We start from the raw sequence: 18383 nt of genomic DNA, 5'->3' as shown, positions 1-18383 counted from the left end.
AATGGAGAGGGGAGGGAGCAGGAGGCACCAGAGAGACATACTGTAATAATAACTAAACCAGTTGTTTGGATCAAATGACCTTGCCTGGTGTTTCAGTGCTGGGTGTGTCTGCACCCATACCACCCCACCCCTCCTGTGGCACTCCTTATCTCCCACACCCCTCCCGCAGCACTCCACCCTCGCCATTCGGAACATCCTCTGCTCCCGCCAGATTTACCGACTCGCACTCCGCTCCTCGTTGACCAGTGCAATGCCATGCAAAAGTCTTAGGCACCCAGCTATACACAGACCCTTATTAGAATGAGGTTGATCAATAGTCACGTGTCATGAAATTTGCTTTTTTTTCACAGCAGTACAGTGCAACACATAAAATTACTACAGTACTGTGCAAATGTCTTTGGAATCCTAGCTACATATATGTGCCTAAGACTTTTGCACAGTACTGTAGGTGATATCCCATATGGCCATGGTGGCATTCATCACACACACACAAAACACATAAGTATGTACATCCATGTATCGTACATATACATACACACATACAGAAGCAAAGATACACTGATACTCAACATTAGTGGTTGGAGACATACACACAGCCACACATGTGGACACATAGGTATATAGACAGAAGTACGAACACGAACACACACACACATACGCGCGCATTTTAATCGACACAGCTCAGGGAACACAAATGTTTACACATTCACATACATAAAAGTACTAAACATACGCTTGAATATCATATGTACCATTTATTAGCATGAATCAATCTGTAAAATATCCCCAGCCTAGTGGAGTGAAGCTGTCAGATATCTGGGCATTATCCAATCCACCTTCAGCCCCAACTGCCAGACAGAAGACCCTTGAAACACATCTTGATTCGCAAAGGACAGTTGTTGTGTTCGATCTGTACCGAGGCCCAGCTGCCCCACAAATGTGAGCAGATTCTGGATCTTAGCATGTACAACCAGTACGTTCAGCAGCAATGTGTTCTGTTATACCACTAGAAACTCAGAAACCGCAGCACAGAATCTTTGCACATTTTCACCAAGAGACATGTTGTTCTTGAACCGAGACAGACAACAGACTCTGGGCTCTGAGTCAAACTTTCATACATAAAGTATCACAAATAATAAGTTAAAAGAAGCAAAGCTCAAACATATTAACAGGAAATGAAGATAGAGAAACAATACCTTTCTTAAATGACCATCGTTTCATCCAGAATTTAGAAAAGGAAGGCCAGGAGTTATTCAAGGGGGAGTCAGCCATTTAAAGAGTTTCAAGTTACTTTCAAACAAGCCTCAGGACTGTGAAGGTTCAGGCAGACAGAGGCAGCGAGAAGCAAAGATCGTAGCCCAATATCGAAACAGCTTCAAGAGCTGAGAGCTGCAAGGGGGTGGGGAGAGAGTGTGCTGTCATACTCTAGCAAGAGTGCCAGCATCTGAGGCCAGGGAAAAAACGGCTGTGGTTTCAGTGGGTGTAGTACAAAACAGAGCTGGGGCGAGTGGATAAGAGGGGAGAAGGGGAGGGCAGGAGAGAGAGAGAGGGGGGGAGGGGAGAGGGGAGGGGGGAGGGTGAGGGGAGAGGGAGAGGGGAGAGGGGAGAGGGGAGAGGGGAGAGGGAGAGGGAGAGGGAGAGGGAGAGGGAGAGGGAGAGGGAGAGGGAGAGGGGAGAGGGGAGAGGGGAGAGGGGAGAGGGAGGGGAGAGGGGAGAGGGGAGAGGGGAGAGGGGAGAGGGAGAGGGAGAGGGAGAGGGAGAGGGAGAGGGGAGAGGGGAGAGGGGAGAGGGGAGGGGGAGAGGGGAGAGGGGAGAGGGAGAGGGAGAGGGAGAGGGAGAGGGAGAGGGAGAGGGGAGAGGGGAGAGGGGAGAGGGGAGAGGGGAGAGGGGGAGGGGAGAGGGAGAGGGAGAGGGAGAGGGAGAGGGGAGAGGGGAGAGGGGAGAGGGGAGAGGGGAGAGGGAGAGGGGAGAGGGGAGAGGGGAGAGGGAGAGGGAGAGGGGAGAGGGGAGAGGGGAGAGGGGAGAGGGGAGAGGGAGAGGGAGAGGGAGAGGGAGAGGGAGAGGGGAGAGGGAGAGGGAGAGGGAGAGGGAGAGGGAGAGGGGAGAGGGGAGAGGGGAGAGGGGAGAGGGGAGAGGGGAGAGGGGGGAGAGAGAGAAAGCTGGGAAAGAACAGCAACAAACATTAGGAGCAGAACACAGAAAGAAACCAAGGAGTAAGGTAAAGGACAGAGAAATAAAGGAAAGGGGAGAGAGGGGAGGGTGACAGGAGAAGAAAGCAGTTTATATCCTGCTGTGGAAAATGGCAGAGGGGATATGGGGAAAAGGGAATAAAAGGAAAAGGATGGTGAAGAGAGTCAAGACAAGGAGTGTAAGTTAAAGGCAGATGGAAAAGGAGGAAAATAAACCGAGGGTGAGAGGGAGGAAAGAAGCGCGAAGCAAGAGAAAAAGAATGAGAAAGTGGAGGGTGAAAGAGAGAGAGGGAACAAGAGGGAGGGAGCGAGAGAGAAAGAACGAGAGGGAGAGAGAGAATGAGAGGGAGAGAGAGAGAATGAGAGGGAGAGAGAGAGAATGAGAGGGAGAGAGAGAACAAGAGGGAGAGAGAGAGAATGAGAGGGAGAGAGAGAACAAGAGGGAGAGAGAGAGAGAACAAGAGGGAGAGAGAGAGAACAAGAGGGAGAGAGAGGGAGCGAGCGAGAGGGCAAGACAGAACAACAGAGAGAACGACAGAGAGAACGAGTCAAATGCCTGCACCTCTTCCAACATTACATTTGCATGACTAGTCCCAGGACAAGAACCCTGTGGTGTCCCACTGGCTATTTCAGACCCTCTGTGACCTGTGGGCAGTGCAGGAGCTGGAGTGCATCCTCGATAGAGCATACCAAACTTAATTTATTCCCTTGATGTGATTTTAATAGTGTTGGTTTAAAACAAGACTTACCGCAAACGGAGGGAAACTCCCTCTAAAATGTCACATCAAATTTTCCCAAGACAGAGACAACACAGATAAGGTACTAAATAAATCTCCCATAAGACCATCCTATTAATCACTTCAAGGCCAGGAGTAAAGACAGAAACACTTAACAGATCTCTCTCCAGAGGTGCTGCCTGCCTCTCTGCATATTTCCAACACTTTCTATTTTCGTTTCAGATTACCAGCATTTGCAGTTATGTACTTTTTAACTCCCAGAGCAAGGACAACATAGATCAACTGGATTAGGAACTTCAACATTTACTTGATGTCGACGTGGATTGCTGATTAACAACAGAGGCCCCAATGGCTTTACCCTGTGGAAGCTATTGGCAATAATTAATAGTTGCCACTGCCAACATTTCTTGGAATATCTGAACTTAACACAGACCCCACAACAACAGAGCAAAATCTACTTCCTGCCTTTAACACATTTACATGGGACAGACAGGAAAGGAGTTTGCAAAGTCATAGCTCAAGTCTTCAGGTGTCAGCTGTGGTTCAACAGCTTGCAATCTGGCCTGTGAGTCAAAAAGGTTGAGTCCCACGCTAAAGCACTTCAGCACAAAGCTCAGGCTGGAGCACGCAGCACTGTCAGGAGTGCTGTTTCCAGAATGTGACACCGGGTGCAAGAGATCTCCTCATCAAAGGGATAGCAACAGATTCACATTCACACTGCCAAGGAAGGCAAACCTGAAGTTAAAACTCTCAGTAGAGTGCTAAGGTACCCTGCAGAATTGCAGAATCCAATGTTCTCAGGCGGAAGTGTGAGCACCCAGAGGTCACTGTACACATGTGTACCAGTGACGTAGGTAGAGAAAGGGAGAAGGGTCTGCAGAGTGCATACTGGGAGTTCAAAAAGAGATTTAAGAAACAGGACTTCATGGGTAGCGTTGCTCAGTTACCTCCAGTGCCATGTACTGGTGAGGTCAGACATAGAAGGATAGGGCAGGTGAATGTGTTACAGAAGCTATTACAGGGGTATAAGGCCAGGTTCTTAGATAATTGGAACTCTTCTGGGCTGTACAAGAGGGAAAAGGTTGCATCTGGACTGGAGAGGGACCAGCATCTTGGGAAGATTTGCTTGTGAGGGTTTCAGGACTGGCAGTGGGAAGGGGTGCTGAACAGAAATGAAGCAGCCTAAAAGTTAGGGGAAAACATCGTTGCCGATGGTCGTTTAGTTGACAGGACAGCCAGGAGCTTAGCAAAGAGAGAGGAAAGAATGGTGATTTAAACTGCATCCATTTCAATGCAAGAGGCTTAATAGGTAAGGCGGAGAAACTCAGGATGTGGATTAGCTCTGGGTTTGGGATGTTGTAGTCATAACAAGAAATGTGACCAAGGGAAGGACAGGACTGGTAGATCACTGTTACAGGGTACACTTGCTACAGGCATGATAGAGGTACAGGTAAGATGAGGTGGGCAGGGAAGGTTGCCAGTTTGATGAGGGAGAACAGTGCTTAGAGAGAATATTATTGGGGGAATTGTCAAGTGCGGCTATATGAGTAGGACAGAAACAAGAAGGGTTTGAACACTTTGATGGATGGTATTATGGGCTCCCTGATTATCAACAGGGCAGCAGATGTATAGGAAGTGCAGTTAATGGCAAGAATAATAGAGTAATATTGGTTGGAGATTTTAACTTCACTAACATTGACTGGGTCATTCATGTGCAAAGGGGTTTAGACAGGGTGGAATTTGAATCAGGAACTCCCTTTACTATCTTATCCTTCCCTGTTTTTGAAAAGCTGCTTCTTTAAAATTGGTAGCTTTAACGCTGACAATTTATTATAGTCATGCGTACCAAGGTACTGTGAATGACTTTGTTTTGCACGCCATCCACACAGACCACTTCATAATATCAGTGCATCAGACCCAAACCCTGCATTAGGACTCAATCCTACCCTCGCACGGATGCTGCTTGATCTGCTGGGTTCATCCAGCGACTGTGTGCTGCTCCATCTTTCAGCACCTGCAGTTCCTTGTGTCTGTATCCAAATAGGACGAGGACCAATAGTCTAGCGGAGACATTTGCTGAACCCCAGTCAAGGGGGGTCTAAACAAGCTTGGCAACTAACAAACACCGGACTGTAATTTCAGAGGGACAGAGGCAGTATTTGATGTGTAAGATGGGTTTTAGAGTCAAGACCAGAAAGTAGAGGAGTGAGTTTGGCAAGCAGAGGAAACAGAAGCTGAAAACACTGGCTGCAGTATACTTCAATGCAATGAGTCTTAGAAATATAGGTGAAAACCGAGGACAAAGTTAAATGTTAGAGATCATGGCATTCTGAAAAATTATTTCAAGGCTGACAGAAATGGCAGCTGGAATTGGTGAGGAGGGCGAGTGTGGAGAGTTGAGCAAAAATTGGGTTGTAGTCATGTAAGTTAACAAAGGAATTATAAGTTTGAGCGGGAATGATACATAAGACGCAGAAGCAGAATAAGGCCATTCGGCCCATTGAGTCTGCTCCACCATTCAATCATGGCTGATTTATTATCTCTCTCAACCCCATTCTCCTGCCTTCTCCCCATAACCTTTGACGCCCTGACTAGTCAAAAACCTATCAACTTTAGCTTTAAATACGCCCAGTGACTTGGCCTCCATTGCCGTCCGTGGCAATGAATTCCACAGATTCACTACCCTTTGGCTAAAGAAATTCCCCCTCATCTCTGTTGTAAAGGGACATACTTCAATTCTGAGACTATGTCCTCTGGTCCTACTCTTCCCTACTACAGGAAACATCCTCTCCACGTCTACTTTATCCAGATATTTCAATATTTGATAGACTTCAATGAGATCCCCTCCCCAAACCATCAAACACTCCTCATGCGTTCATTCTTGTGAACCTCCTCTGAATTCTCTCCAATGCCAGCACATTTTTCTTAGATAAGGGGCCCAAAATTGCTCACAATATTCCAAGGGTGGTCTGGCCAATGACTTATAAAGCTTCAACATTATATCCTTGCTTTTATATTCTAATCCTCTCAAAATAAATGCTAACCTTGCATTTGCCTTCCTTACTACTGACTGAACCTGCAAGTTAACCTTTAGGAAATCCTTCGTGACCATACACTTCCCTACACTATATTCCATCTGCTACTTATTTGCCCTTTCTTCTAATCTGCCCAAGTCCTTCTGCAGGATCCCTGCTTTCTTAACACTGCCTGCCCCTCCAACTATCCTTGTATCACCCACACTTTGGAAGTCTGATCACCTGGCTGTACTTCTCCAAGTATACATGGAGAGTGAAAACCACAGAACCAGTAGAGAGGACCAAAAAGGCATGGACAAGGGAGGCGGAGTAATGATTACAGCACAGCTTTGAGTCAGTACCGTCCAATGGCTGGACGGTATTCAGCAATTTATCTTTGAATCTGAATGAATACGCCAATGTTATCACCGATTTCATTAAAACCTACGTTGATGAATGTGAGCCTTCGAGAACATACCTTATGTACCCGAATCAAAAGCCATGCATGAACCAGGAGATTAGTGGTCTGCTGAGAGCTAGATCTATGGCATTCAAGTCTGCTGATCCAGGACCATACAAGAAGACTAGTTTCAACTAACGGAGGGCTATCTCAAGAGTGAAAGGACAATTCCAATTGAGGATAGAGGTGGAATTGGATGCACATTAGTTTTGGCAGAGGTTTGCAGGCCATTACTTCCTACAAAGTGAAACCTAACATCATGAACAACAGTGATGTTTCACTCCCAGATGAGTTCAATGCCTTTGAAAAGGAGAATAAAACTACAGCTTTGAGGATACCTGCAGCATCCAGTGACTCTGTGATCCTGTCTTGGAGACCAACGTCAGAATGTCTTTCAAGAGGCTGAACGTTTTTTCAAGGGGACAGGCCCTGATGGTGTACTTGGTAGAGCTCTGGAAACCTGTGCCAACCAACTGACATTTTCAATCTCTCATTGCTACAGTTAGAAATTCCCAGCTGCTTCAAAAGGGCAACAATTACATCAATGCCCAAGAAGAGCAGGGTGAGCTTCCTCTACGACCATCGTCCAGTAGCACTTACATCTACAGTGGTGAAGTGCTTTAAGAGGTCGGTTATGGCAGAATCAACTCCTGCCTCAGCAAGGGCCTGGACCCACTGCAGTTTGGCTGTGGCCACAATAGGTCTACTGAGATGCAATCTCATTGGCTCTTCACGGCCTTGAATCACCTGGACAATGCTAATACTTACGTCAAGCTGTTGTTTATTGACTATAGCTCAGTGTTTAACACAATCATTCCTACAGTTCTGATCAAAAACCACCAGAATCTGGGCCTCTGTACCTCCCTCTGTAACAGGATCCTCAACTTCCTCACTGGAAGACCACAGTCTGCGTGGATTGGAAATAACATCTCCACCTCACTGACACTGATAACGGACTTCAGAAAAGGTAAGACAAGGGAGCACACAGGGGTCCTCATCAAGGGGCGAGCAGTTTCAACTTCCTGGGTGTCAACATCTCTGAGGATCTATTCTGGGCCTAACATATCAATGCAGTTACAAAGAAGGCATGACAACACTATATTTCATTAGAAGTGAGGAGATTTAGTATGTCACCAAAGACACGCGCAAGTTTCAACACTTGTACCGTGGGGAGCATTCTAACTGGCTGCATTACTGTCTAGTATAAGGGTGGGAGGGAGGCTCCACACAGGATCGAAATAAGCTGCAGAAAGTTGTGAATTCAGTTAGCTCCATCGTGGGCACTAGCCTCCCCAGGATCCAGGCCATGCCTCAAGGTTGTAGTAGGTGCTTTCTATCTCCTGTCTCCACTAAGCCCACCTCCACACACTTGCCATTGGTTAATCTGACACATCAATCCTTAAGGTCCTCGAAAGGCCAATATGATATTGTATTGACTTTTCAAATGATTGAAAATTGCTTCACCGTCAATTAAAAATCCATGCTATAAATATCTGTTATTTCTCAGAGGAAGTGCTTCTTACTCTGGACTTGCTGCTGGCAATATCCCAGAAATCAGTTCTTTATTCCCTGGAGAAGTGGGATCTCTTGGAGTTTTGTCCCAATTTACCAAGTAGAGAGGAAGATTATGCAATGGATTTAGGACCCCCCACACGTGACACGTGATCGCAGCCTGGTCCACAGTCACAAGGAAATTAATCACTATTTGAAGGTGCAGATCATCTTAGCAGGTTAGGAAGAACGACTTGAGCAACACACACAAAATGCTGGCAGAAATCAGCAAATCATGCAGCGTCTATGGAGGAAACCCTTCATCAGGATTGGAGAAAAAGGGCGACCGAGGCCACAATAAGTAGGTGGGAGAGGGAAAAGTACAAACTGACAGGTGATAGGGATGAAGTAAGAAGCTGGGAGGTGATAGGCAGAAGAGGAATATAATAGGAGAGCAGAGTGGACCAAGGAAGAAAGGGAAGGAGAAGAGACAACAGAGGGAGGAGATGGTTAGTTGAGAAGAGAAGGGGTGAGAGGGTACCAGAATGAGGAATGGAAAAATAGAGAGAAGGAGGAAGGGCGGAGAAATTACCAGAAGCTAGAAAAATTGATGTTCATGCTATCAGGTTGGAGGCTACTCAGATGGATTATGAGGATTTACTCCTCCAACCTGAGCTTGGCCTCCTCATAGCAGTAAAGAGACCATGGACAGACATGTCAGAATGGGAATGGGAAGTCAAACTGCAATGAGAGCCGTTGGGAGATCCTTTTTTGACAGACAGAGCGAAGGTGCTCGACAAAGCAGCTCCCAATCTACATTAGGTCTCACCAATGCAGAAGAGGCTGCACCAGGAGCACTGGATCCAATAGATGAACCCGACGGACTCACAGGTGAAGTGCCACCCCATTTGAAGGGCTGTCTGGGGCACTGAATGATAGTGAGGGAGGAGGTGTAGCACTTGTCACACTTGCAGGGATCAGTGTTCGAAGAATGATATTCTTTTGTCATTTTGTGGACTACTTCAACAAGTGCCTGGGGGTGACAGATGATTGTTGTGGGCTTACTAAAAGAATTAAAAAAAAATACCAGGTGAAATTCCTTGCTTCCCCTTCACAAGTCCACCAGAGAAGGCAGACAAAGCCTCAGTTTAATACTTCAGCTGAGCTTCATCTAGTACTTCTAGATGAGATGAGTACTTCATCTCTGTCGACGCAATAGATGTTGAGAGACCCTACCAACCCTCTGAAAGGACATCAATGTGGGTGCATGTGCTTCATACTAACTCTGAAACTGTCCAAGGTGCTTTACATTGTAGCCTCACTGAGGGGTGGCGTCTCAGGTTTGCCAGGCTAAACAGGCTGCCTAAGCTTTACACAGCAAGATTCCACAAACTTCAAGGTCACTTTTGAATGCTGATGTTCAGTGCATCACCAGTAGAACCTGAGGGATTTAAGATATTGTTCCGCCCACCTATAACACAGAGGGCACAAGATCTTAACGGCAGGTACAAATAGGGTCCCAGCTTCTTACTGTAAATATAACAGTCCCATCTTCTTTAAGTGTACAGCAGTGACATGCAATGGCCACACACCAGTACTGCATGAATATATGGTATTTTCCATCACCAACAATAACAGCTTGTATTTACCCCAACACTCCAAAAGTTTTCACTAGAGTGCCAACAGGAAAATATTTAACACCACTGGATGTTGCAATAGGAACCTGAAAGCCTGTCAAAGTGGTTGATTTGAAAGAGCTCCTTAAAGGATGAGACAGATGTAAAGGAGGAGGGAGATTTAAGGAGGAAATTCTGGAGCTTGGGAGCGAGAGAAAGCAGGAGTGTGCAAGAACCAAGAAGAGATAGAGAGAGAGATAAATACTTTATTGATCCCAAAGGAAATGGCAATGTCACAGTAGCATTACAAGTTCACAGATATACAAATATTAGGGGAGAAGTAAGATGAGTAAAAATAAGTTACCTTAAACAGTCTAACAGGAGGGGGTCATCACTTCCCCAGCTATAGGTTGACTCATTATAGAGCCTAATGGCCAAGAGCAAGAATGAACTCATTTATCGCTCTTTGGAGCAGCACAGTTGTCTTAGTCTATTACTGAAAGTGCTCCTCTGTTCAGCCAAGGTGGCACGCAGAGGGTGAGAAACATTGTCCAGAATTGCCAGGATTTTCCGTAGGGTTCTTTGTTCAACCACAGCCCCCAGTGTGTCCAGTTTGACTCCTATAACAGAGCCAGGCTTTCTAATCAATTTATTGAGCCTGTTGGCATCACCCGCGTTGATGCCATTGCCCCAGCACACCACCGCATAGAAGATTGCACTGGTGACAATAGACAGATAGAACATGTAAAGGAGAGGCCTGCAGACTCCAAAGGACCTTGGTCTCCTCTTTTTATACACATCCTCTATATTGGTGCTCCACTCAAGTCTGTCATCCAGGTACTTGTAGGTCCTCACCACATCCACGTCCTCCCCATCATTAGTAACAGGGAACAATGCAGGTTTAGTCCTCCTAAAATCCATTACCATCTCTTTGTCTTACTGACTTGAGCTGCAGATGATGCAGTTTGCACCATTTGACAAAGTCTTCCAGCAGGCCCCTGTATTCATCCTCCCTTCCTTCCTTTACACACCCAACTATTGCTGAATCATCAGAGAATTGCTTCAGATGGCATGACTCAGTGTTATATCTAAAGTCCGAGGTACGCAGTGTAAACAGGAAGGGAGCCAATACAGTCCCCTGTGGGGCCCAGTGCAGATTATAGCCATGTCTGACGCACAGCTCTGAAACCGCACAAACTGGTCTGTCAGTCAGGTAGTCCATTATCCAGGGTACAATGGAAGTGCCAGTCTGCATTGAACGGAGATTTTCTCCCAGCAGTGAGGGCTGCATGGTACTGAAGGCACTTGAGAAATCAAAAGTCATGATCCTCACAGTGCCCCCCAGCTTATCCAGTTTCTATTCAGATTCAGATTTATTTACCACAGGTACACACAGTGAAACGCGCTGCTTCTGTTAACAACCAACACACCCAAGAAGGTGCCGGGGAAGCCCACAAACATCACCACCCGGTCCAGTACCAACAAAGCATGCCACATTACTTGGCAGAACAACACAGAACACAAAACAGAACATACCAAGTGACAGAGCAACAACAGCCAAACAATCCCCATTCTTCCCTCCCAAGCTTGCGTATACAGTCTTCTAACCACCAAGACAACACGTACAAACAAGCTGGAGGAACTCAGCAGGTCGGGCAGCATCCGTGGAAACGAGCAGTCAACGTTTCGGGCCGAGACCCTTCGTCAGGGCTGAAGAAGGAGGGGGCAGGGGCCCCATAAATAAGGTGGGGGGGAGGGTGGAAGGTGCCAGGTGAAAAACCAATCAGAGGAAAGATCAAGGGGTGGGGGAGGGGAAGCAGGGAGAGGATAGGCAGGAAAGGTGAAAAAGGAATGTAAGGGGAAAGCACTGTGTAGTAGAAGGAGGCAGAATCATGAGAGAGGTGATAGGCAGCTGGAAGAGGAGGCAGAGTGAAAGTGGGATGGGGGAAGGGAGAGGGAGGGAATTACCAGAAGTTGGAGAATTCAATGTTCATGCAAGGGGCTGGAGACTACCCAGACGGTATATGACATGTTGCTCCTCCAACCTGAGTTTGGCCTCTTCATGGCAGTAGAGGAGGCCATGTATGGACATATCCGAATGGGAATGTGAAGCAGAGTTGAAGTGAGTCGCAACCAGGAGATCCTGTCCGTTGTGGCGGATGGAGCGGAGGTGCTCGACGAAGCAGTGCTGAGATCCTCCAGCTTGTTTGTACGTGTTGCTTTGACCACAGCATCTGCAGTGCACTTTGTGTTTATAACCCCCAAGAGATGCCAGCTTCTTTAGCCTCCAGTGGTCGCATGGAATCGCAGACACTGGGCCTTCAACTTCCCCGATATAGGAAAATTTTCCCTATGCACTATACCGTATATAAGAAAAATTAATCTCAACTTTACATCAAACATTATCGTCAGATCATTTCCACACAATTCTTATCTCCTTTCTGATTCTAGATCGATATTTATCAATGGTTATCTACTGTGCAAGATTACGGACTTGCTGAAAAGGCAGTCCTGAAGGAGCATAGTACTATTGAAGAGACACCACACCGTCTAGAGAGCAGCAGAGAGGAAGTGTTTCACTGAATGCAGCACTACCAGAGGGGCAGTACCAAAAAGATGCCACCCTCCTCTCGAGTACTGAGAGTGAGCTACAATGTCAAAAGAGTAATGTTGAGGGCAACGCTAAGCTCTCAGAGAGGCAATCCTGAGGGAGCACTGCAGTAGACAATAAAACAGGGGGGCAGAATTAGGCCATTTGGTCCATTATGGCTGATACATCATCATTCTCAAACTTTGATGCCTTTACTAATCAAGAATCTAACAACACACACCCTGCCAAAGTGTCTTGACCCAAAACATCGATTGTACTCTCTTCCACAGATGCTGCCGGCCTGCAGAGTGCCACCAGCATTTTGTGTGTGTTGCTTGGATTTCCAGCATCTGCAGATTTTCTCTTGTTTAATAATCTACCAATCTCTGCTTTAAATGTACCCAAAGACTTGGCCTCCACAGCTATCTGTGGTAATGAATTCCATAGATTCACTGCCTTCTAGCTAAAGAAATTTCACCTCATCTCTGTTCTAAAGGGAAATCCGTCTGTTCTAATGATGTGCCTTCTGTTTCTAGACTCCCCAGCTACAGGAAACATCCTCTACACGCCCACTCAATATTCTTTCAATATGTTCAACGGGTGTCTGTGACATTCCCCCGTCAATCTTCTAAACTCCAGCAAGTACAGGCCAGGCACTCCTCAAACAATAACCCTTTCATTTTTGAGAAGCTATCAGCCTCTGAACCCTCTCCAATATTCAATATTGAACAATATTGTTAAAAGGCCAAGGGAGCAGTGCATTACAAGAGGCACAGTACTGAGGTGGTGCCACGTCAAGGGAGAGAGCATAGTGAGGTAATGCCGCTCTGTTCAAATTCAGTTTTAAACTCCTGGGGGCGCACATCTCGCACAACCTCTCATGGTCCCAGAAAACACCCTACACTGTCAGGAAAGGTCACCAACGCCTCCACTTTCTGGGGAGGCTGAAGAGAGATGGACTATGCACATCTATACTCACATACTTGTAAGGATGCACAGCTGAGAGCATCCTAACATGCTGCATCAACGCATGGCATGGAAAGTGCACTGCGGCATTCAGGAAGGCTCTATAACGGGTAGTCAAAACTGCCCGCCACCCACCATCAAAGACGTAAATACAGAAAAGTGCCAGAAAAGGCCCAGTAACGTCATGAAGGATCCCACCCACCCTGCTCGTGCTCTGTCCCACTTCCAGCAGGGAGGAGGCTACATAGCATCCACACCAGGACCAGCAGACTCAAAAATGGCCAATTTCCCCAAGGAGAACCATGGGAGAGCCACCGTCTCAGGGCAATGTGGAAAAAGTGCTACGATTTGAAAGGGGAAAACTCAGCAAGTGCAAACTTGCGGGAATCATCCCAGGAATGAAAGGGTTAACGTACGAGGTGCACCCGATGGCCCTCGGCTGGTAGTCACTGCAATTTGGAAGAATGAGAAGGAATCTCATCGAAATCTACCCAATATTGAAAGACCCAGACAGAGTGAACTTGGAGAGGATGTTTCCAATAGTGTGAGAGTCTAGGACCAGAGGGCACAGCCTCAGAATAGAAGAATGTTCTTTTAGGGCAGAAATGAGGAGGAATATCTTTAGCCAGAGGATGGCAAATCTGTGGAGTTTATTATCACAGACAGGCATGTCATGTTATTGGATACATTTAAAGTGGAAGTTGATAGATTCTCAATTAGTCAGGGTGTCAAAGTTTACAAGGAGAAAAGCAGAAGAATGAAGTTGAGTGTGAAAATAAATCAGCCATGATTAGATAGTAGAGCAGACTCAATGGGCTGAATGGCCCAATTCCACTAGCATGTCTTCTAGTCTTATCGTGAAGAGACAGAACTAAAGGAGCACTGCATCCTCGATCAGGAATCTGATGAACAGTATTTAAGGAGCTACCTTCCTCTTCAGCAGTTCCTTCAGATTACAGACAACTTGTTTCCACCTGCTGGTTTTGAGATAACTAACAAAGTATATGTGGAAACTAAGCTTTTCCTCAGATGGTCAAAAGGTGGCTGTTGGGGTGAGCAGGTGGGTAGTCAGTGATGCACTTGCAGTATCTCATAGCCTTCATCTGCTCCCGTTTCATGACCTTAAAGTACTAATATCATCTGAAATACCCTTCCCCACTTTGAGTGGCTAGAGGTACCCAGAGTCTGTGGAGATGTTGCATTTTTCTCTCACTGAGGAGATATGTGAATCTTTTTCTCTGTCTATCTCTTCCCACAACACTGCCAGAATAGAGTGTCTGCGTCAAGAGAATAGAGCTTCTGGTACTGGGGACACTGGAAAGAGGACAATGAAACTGTTCATTCTTTCTGCAAATTCTGAGGATTTTTGTGGAAACAGCGTTGTTGGAACCTTTGAGGGCCTTGAAATTCCCACTGTAGGCAGTTCAGGTCTCAGAAGCGTACAGGAGGGCAGGAGTCACTGCTGTCTGGCAGACTATGAGTTCTGTGATAGGTCTGAGCTCTTGATATGAAAACAGAAAATGCTGCAAACATTTAGCAGGTCAGGCAACATCTGTGGAAAGTGAAACAGAGTTAATGTTTCAGTTCATTCCTCAGAACTTTACTGACAAATGGCGGAGACCCTTCATCAGGAGCCAAAATGTCAACTGTTTATCCCTCTCCGTGTATGCTGCCTGACCTGCAGAGTTTCTCCAGCGTTTTGTATGAGCTACTCTGGATTTCCAGCATCTGCAGAATCTCTTGTGTTTAATGTTTTCAGCATTTTCTATTTTTAGTTCATAGTTCCAGCATCTGCAGTTTTGTTTCGATTTCCACTTACTGAAGTGGCAATTTTCGAAAACCCAAAAGGAGTACAGCACAGTTGGAGGAGCCCAATTAACAAGATGCTATGTTGTCAGAGAAGCAATACAGACTGTTCTTACTGAGGAAGTGGTCTGGTCAGAGGGGCAGTGCTGAGGGAGAACTGTCCTGTCCTGTAAGCAGTAACACAAATGGTGCATTGTCAAAAGGTCAGTAGCAAGTGAGGAAGCAGAGCTAAGGATGTGGCACATTGTCAGAGAAACAATAATTGAGGTAGTGTGGTACCATCATAGACCATAACAGCGCAGTACAGGCCCTTTGGGCCAACATTTTAACCTACTCTAAGATCAATCTAACCCTTCCCTCCTACATAGCCCTCCACTTTTCTATCAGCCATGTGCCTCTCTAAGAGTTCCTTAAATATCTTTTAATATAGCTACCTCTACCACCACTTCTGTCAGAGAGTTCCATGCACCCACCACTCTCTATTTTAAAAAGTTACTGTACCTCTGACAACTTCATATACTTTCCTCCAATCACCATTGCCCCTTGTAATAGCCATTTCCACCTTGGGAAAAGTCTCTGGTTATCCACTTGATCTATGCCTCTTATCACCTTGTACACCTCTATCAAGCCATTTGTCATCCTCCTTCGCTCCAAAGAGAAAGCCCTAACTCGCTCAAATCTATCTTCATAAGACATGACCTCTAGTCCAGACAACATCCTGGTAAATCTCCTCTGCACCATCTCTAAAGCTTCCACATCTTTTCTCCAATGAGGCAACCAGAAACAAGCGCGCCAGGGGTAAGATATGTTAAAGTGCCGGGGTTAGGACTGAGCTTAAGTTACCATTCAATGTATTTTAGTAAACTATTTAAGAACTTTTGAAAAGCTATTTATTAATGCTTTTTGAGAGGGTGATTTTAGATGCATATCATATTTATACTGAGTTAAGTATTGTATGTAATTAGTTTTGCTACAATAAGTGTATGGGACATTGGAAAAAATGTTGAATTTCCCCATGGGGATGAATAAAGTATCTATCTATCTATCTATCTATCTAAGTGTAATCTAACCAGGATTTTATAGAGCTGCAACATCACCTCCATCTCAATCTCCCAACTAATGAAGGCTAACTCACTTTTTAATACCCCTATCAACTTGTGGGGCAATTTTGAGGGATCTATGGACGTGGAACACAAGCTCCGTCTGTTCCTCCACACCTACAAGAATCCTGCCCCTAACGGAGGAGCAGTACTCAGCAAATGCTGCACCTTAGGGCAGACGGTAGTAAGAGAGTGCTGGATTGTCAGAGAGGTAGTAATGGGGATGTGCTGCATTGTAAGAAATACTATGTCCTGAGGTGTCAGAGGAGGTTATTACCAGAATGGTAGGATGTGTCTTTTGTTTCAGTGGATTTACAAGATTTCAAGGTAGCCACCTTTGGTGTTATACACAGCGGAACTGTTATTGTCCTGTAAATAATTTGTTAAGACAAATGAGCAGCATAATTTATTCTTCCTGTGAACCTTTCCTGCCCCATTACCCTTGCTAAGATTACACTGGCCATTGTGGTTAAGGTGCCATTAACTACCGGCATGAAGTTTGCAGAGCTAACTTGATTTATTGACATACTTTGTAAATGTGTTGTGGAGCTGTGAGCTTCTGTCTATTCCTGCAGCAAAACTTGATTTTTTCGCTTTTGTTACTGATTCTTAGGTTGGATATTCAAACACAGTTGGGGAGGCAACTCAAACCCCTGCAGTGTCCTGGGATGACGAGAAAGATGGTTTATCTGACCTACTGATTTGAAAGAAAATCTTGAATTCACAAAACTCCCTCACAGCTTCAGTACATCCCAAAGTCCTTTACAGACCGGAAGATACTTTGCAGTATGCTCATTCCTATAATGCAGGGAATCTGTGCATGGGATGATCCCACACATGACAAAGTAACAATGTGATTCCTTTTGGAGTAATATCAAATGAATCAGAATTAGGTTTAACACCATTGGCATATGTTGTAAAATTTGTTAACTTTACGGCAGCAGTACAATGGAATATACGAAAAATAAATATAGAGGAAAAAACTGAATTACATTATGTATGTATATGTTTATTAAATAGTTAAGCTAAAATAAGTACTGTAGTGCAAAAAAAAACAGAAATTAAAAAAGGTAGTGAGGAAGTGTTCATGGGTTCAATGTTCATTTAGAAATCGGATGGCAGAGGGGAAGAAGCTGTTCCTGAATCACTGAGTGTGTGTGCCTTCAGGCTTCTGTACCTCCTTCCTGATGGTAGCAATGAGAACAAGGCATGTCTTGGGTGGCGGGGATCCTTAACGAAGGACACCACCTTCCCAAGGTACCGCTCCTTGAAGACGTCTTGGATACTACAGAGTCTAATACCCATGATGGAGCTGAGTAACTTGACAAGTTTCTGCAACTTACTTCAATCTTGTGCAATAGCTCCCCTACCCCCCATTATCAGACGGTGATGCAGCCAGTCAGAATGCTCTCCACTGTACATTTGTAGATGTTTTTGAGAGTTTTAAATGAGAGATAAATACAGACCAGGACATTGGGAATAACTACCACCTACGGTACATTGAAATGTTGCCCGGGGATCTTTTACGTCCAGGCTGGACAGACAGGGCTTGTTTAACGTCCAGTTATGCAGGACAGCTTCAGTACTGGAACAGAAAGTCAGCTGCCAATCTATGTCCATGCATCCTAAATTGTGCAGGCAAAGGATTCTCCATCAAGTAACAGAAATTGTAGTACCCCAAATGTATTAAAAAAACACAACCTATTTGCATCTGTATAGTACTTTTACGATAAAAAAAACACAACTTTAAACATTTCACAGTCCAAAAAATGTACCTGTTGGTAGGTTAGCTGGTCATTGTAAATTGTCCTGTGATTAGGCTGGGGTTAAATCAGGGGTAGCGTGGCTCAAAGGGCCAGAAGGGCCAATTCTGTGCTGCGTCTCAGTAAGTAAATGTATTACAGGGCTGGAGGGATAGTAAACAGCATTCAATGGAGAGAGCTAAGCAACACCACAACCAACAGGTCAGATTGCAGCTTTGCAGTCTAGCTGCATCTCATTGTGAATGTGGTTGACCTGATCGTTGACCTGAAATGTTAACACCGTTTCTTTCTCTGCTGCCAAGCATTTTGAGCACTTTTCTGTTTTTAGTATAGGTTTCCTGCACCTACCGTCTGTTTTTATTTCCAACAGAGATAAATAAGCATTTCCTCAGCTCAAATTTCCTTACCGCCTGAATCCATTGAGTCTGAGCTGACTCACAAAGCATCCCCATCAATTCCATTTTCCCCACTTATTTCCCTGTGATCTCTCAGGTGTAACAACTCTTTTCTTGACTCTCTGACACTAGGGGCAATTTACAGTGACTATGAACTCACCCAGGACAGGGGAGGAAACCGGGGCACTCAGGGGAGACCAGCTAGTCACAGGAAAAATTGTGTAAGCTCCAGAGGGAAGCCAGGATTGAACCCAGA

General features: G+C 45.5%; 1 protein-coding gene across 5 annotated transcripts in view; it reads right to left on the bottom strand.

Annotated features, from left to right (window-relative positions):
- arhgef18b (rho/rac guanine nucleotide exchange factor (GEF) 18b) overlaps nucleotides 1-18383 on the bottom strand; it is a 234939-nt gene that overhangs the window by 205126 nt on the left and 11430 nt on the right. For 3 of the 5 annotated variants that reach the window (XM_073068425.1, XM_073068427.1, XM_073068426.1), the window contains exon 1: nucleotides 1197-1341. The exons of the other annotated variants lie outside the window; for them this stretch is intronic. In XM_073068425.1, coding sequence (XP_072924526.1) covers nucleotides 1197-1272 — 76 coding nt within the window. In that variant the 5' untranslated portion in view covers nucleotides 1273-1341. Of the gene's footprint in view, nucleotides 1-1196; nucleotides 1342-18383 lie in introns of those variants that run through there. 5 annotated transcript variants of the gene reach the window in all.

Source organism: Hemitrygon akajei, chromosome 16 (assembly GCF_048418815.1).
Source record: "Hemitrygon akajei chromosome 16, sHemAka1.3, whole genome shotgun sequence".
Classification (NCBI taxonomy): domain Eukaryota; kingdom Metazoa; phylum Chordata; class Chondrichthyes; order Myliobatiformes; family Dasyatidae; genus Hemitrygon; species Hemitrygon akajei.
This window is presented reverse-complemented; position numbering and strand designations above follow the sequence as displayed.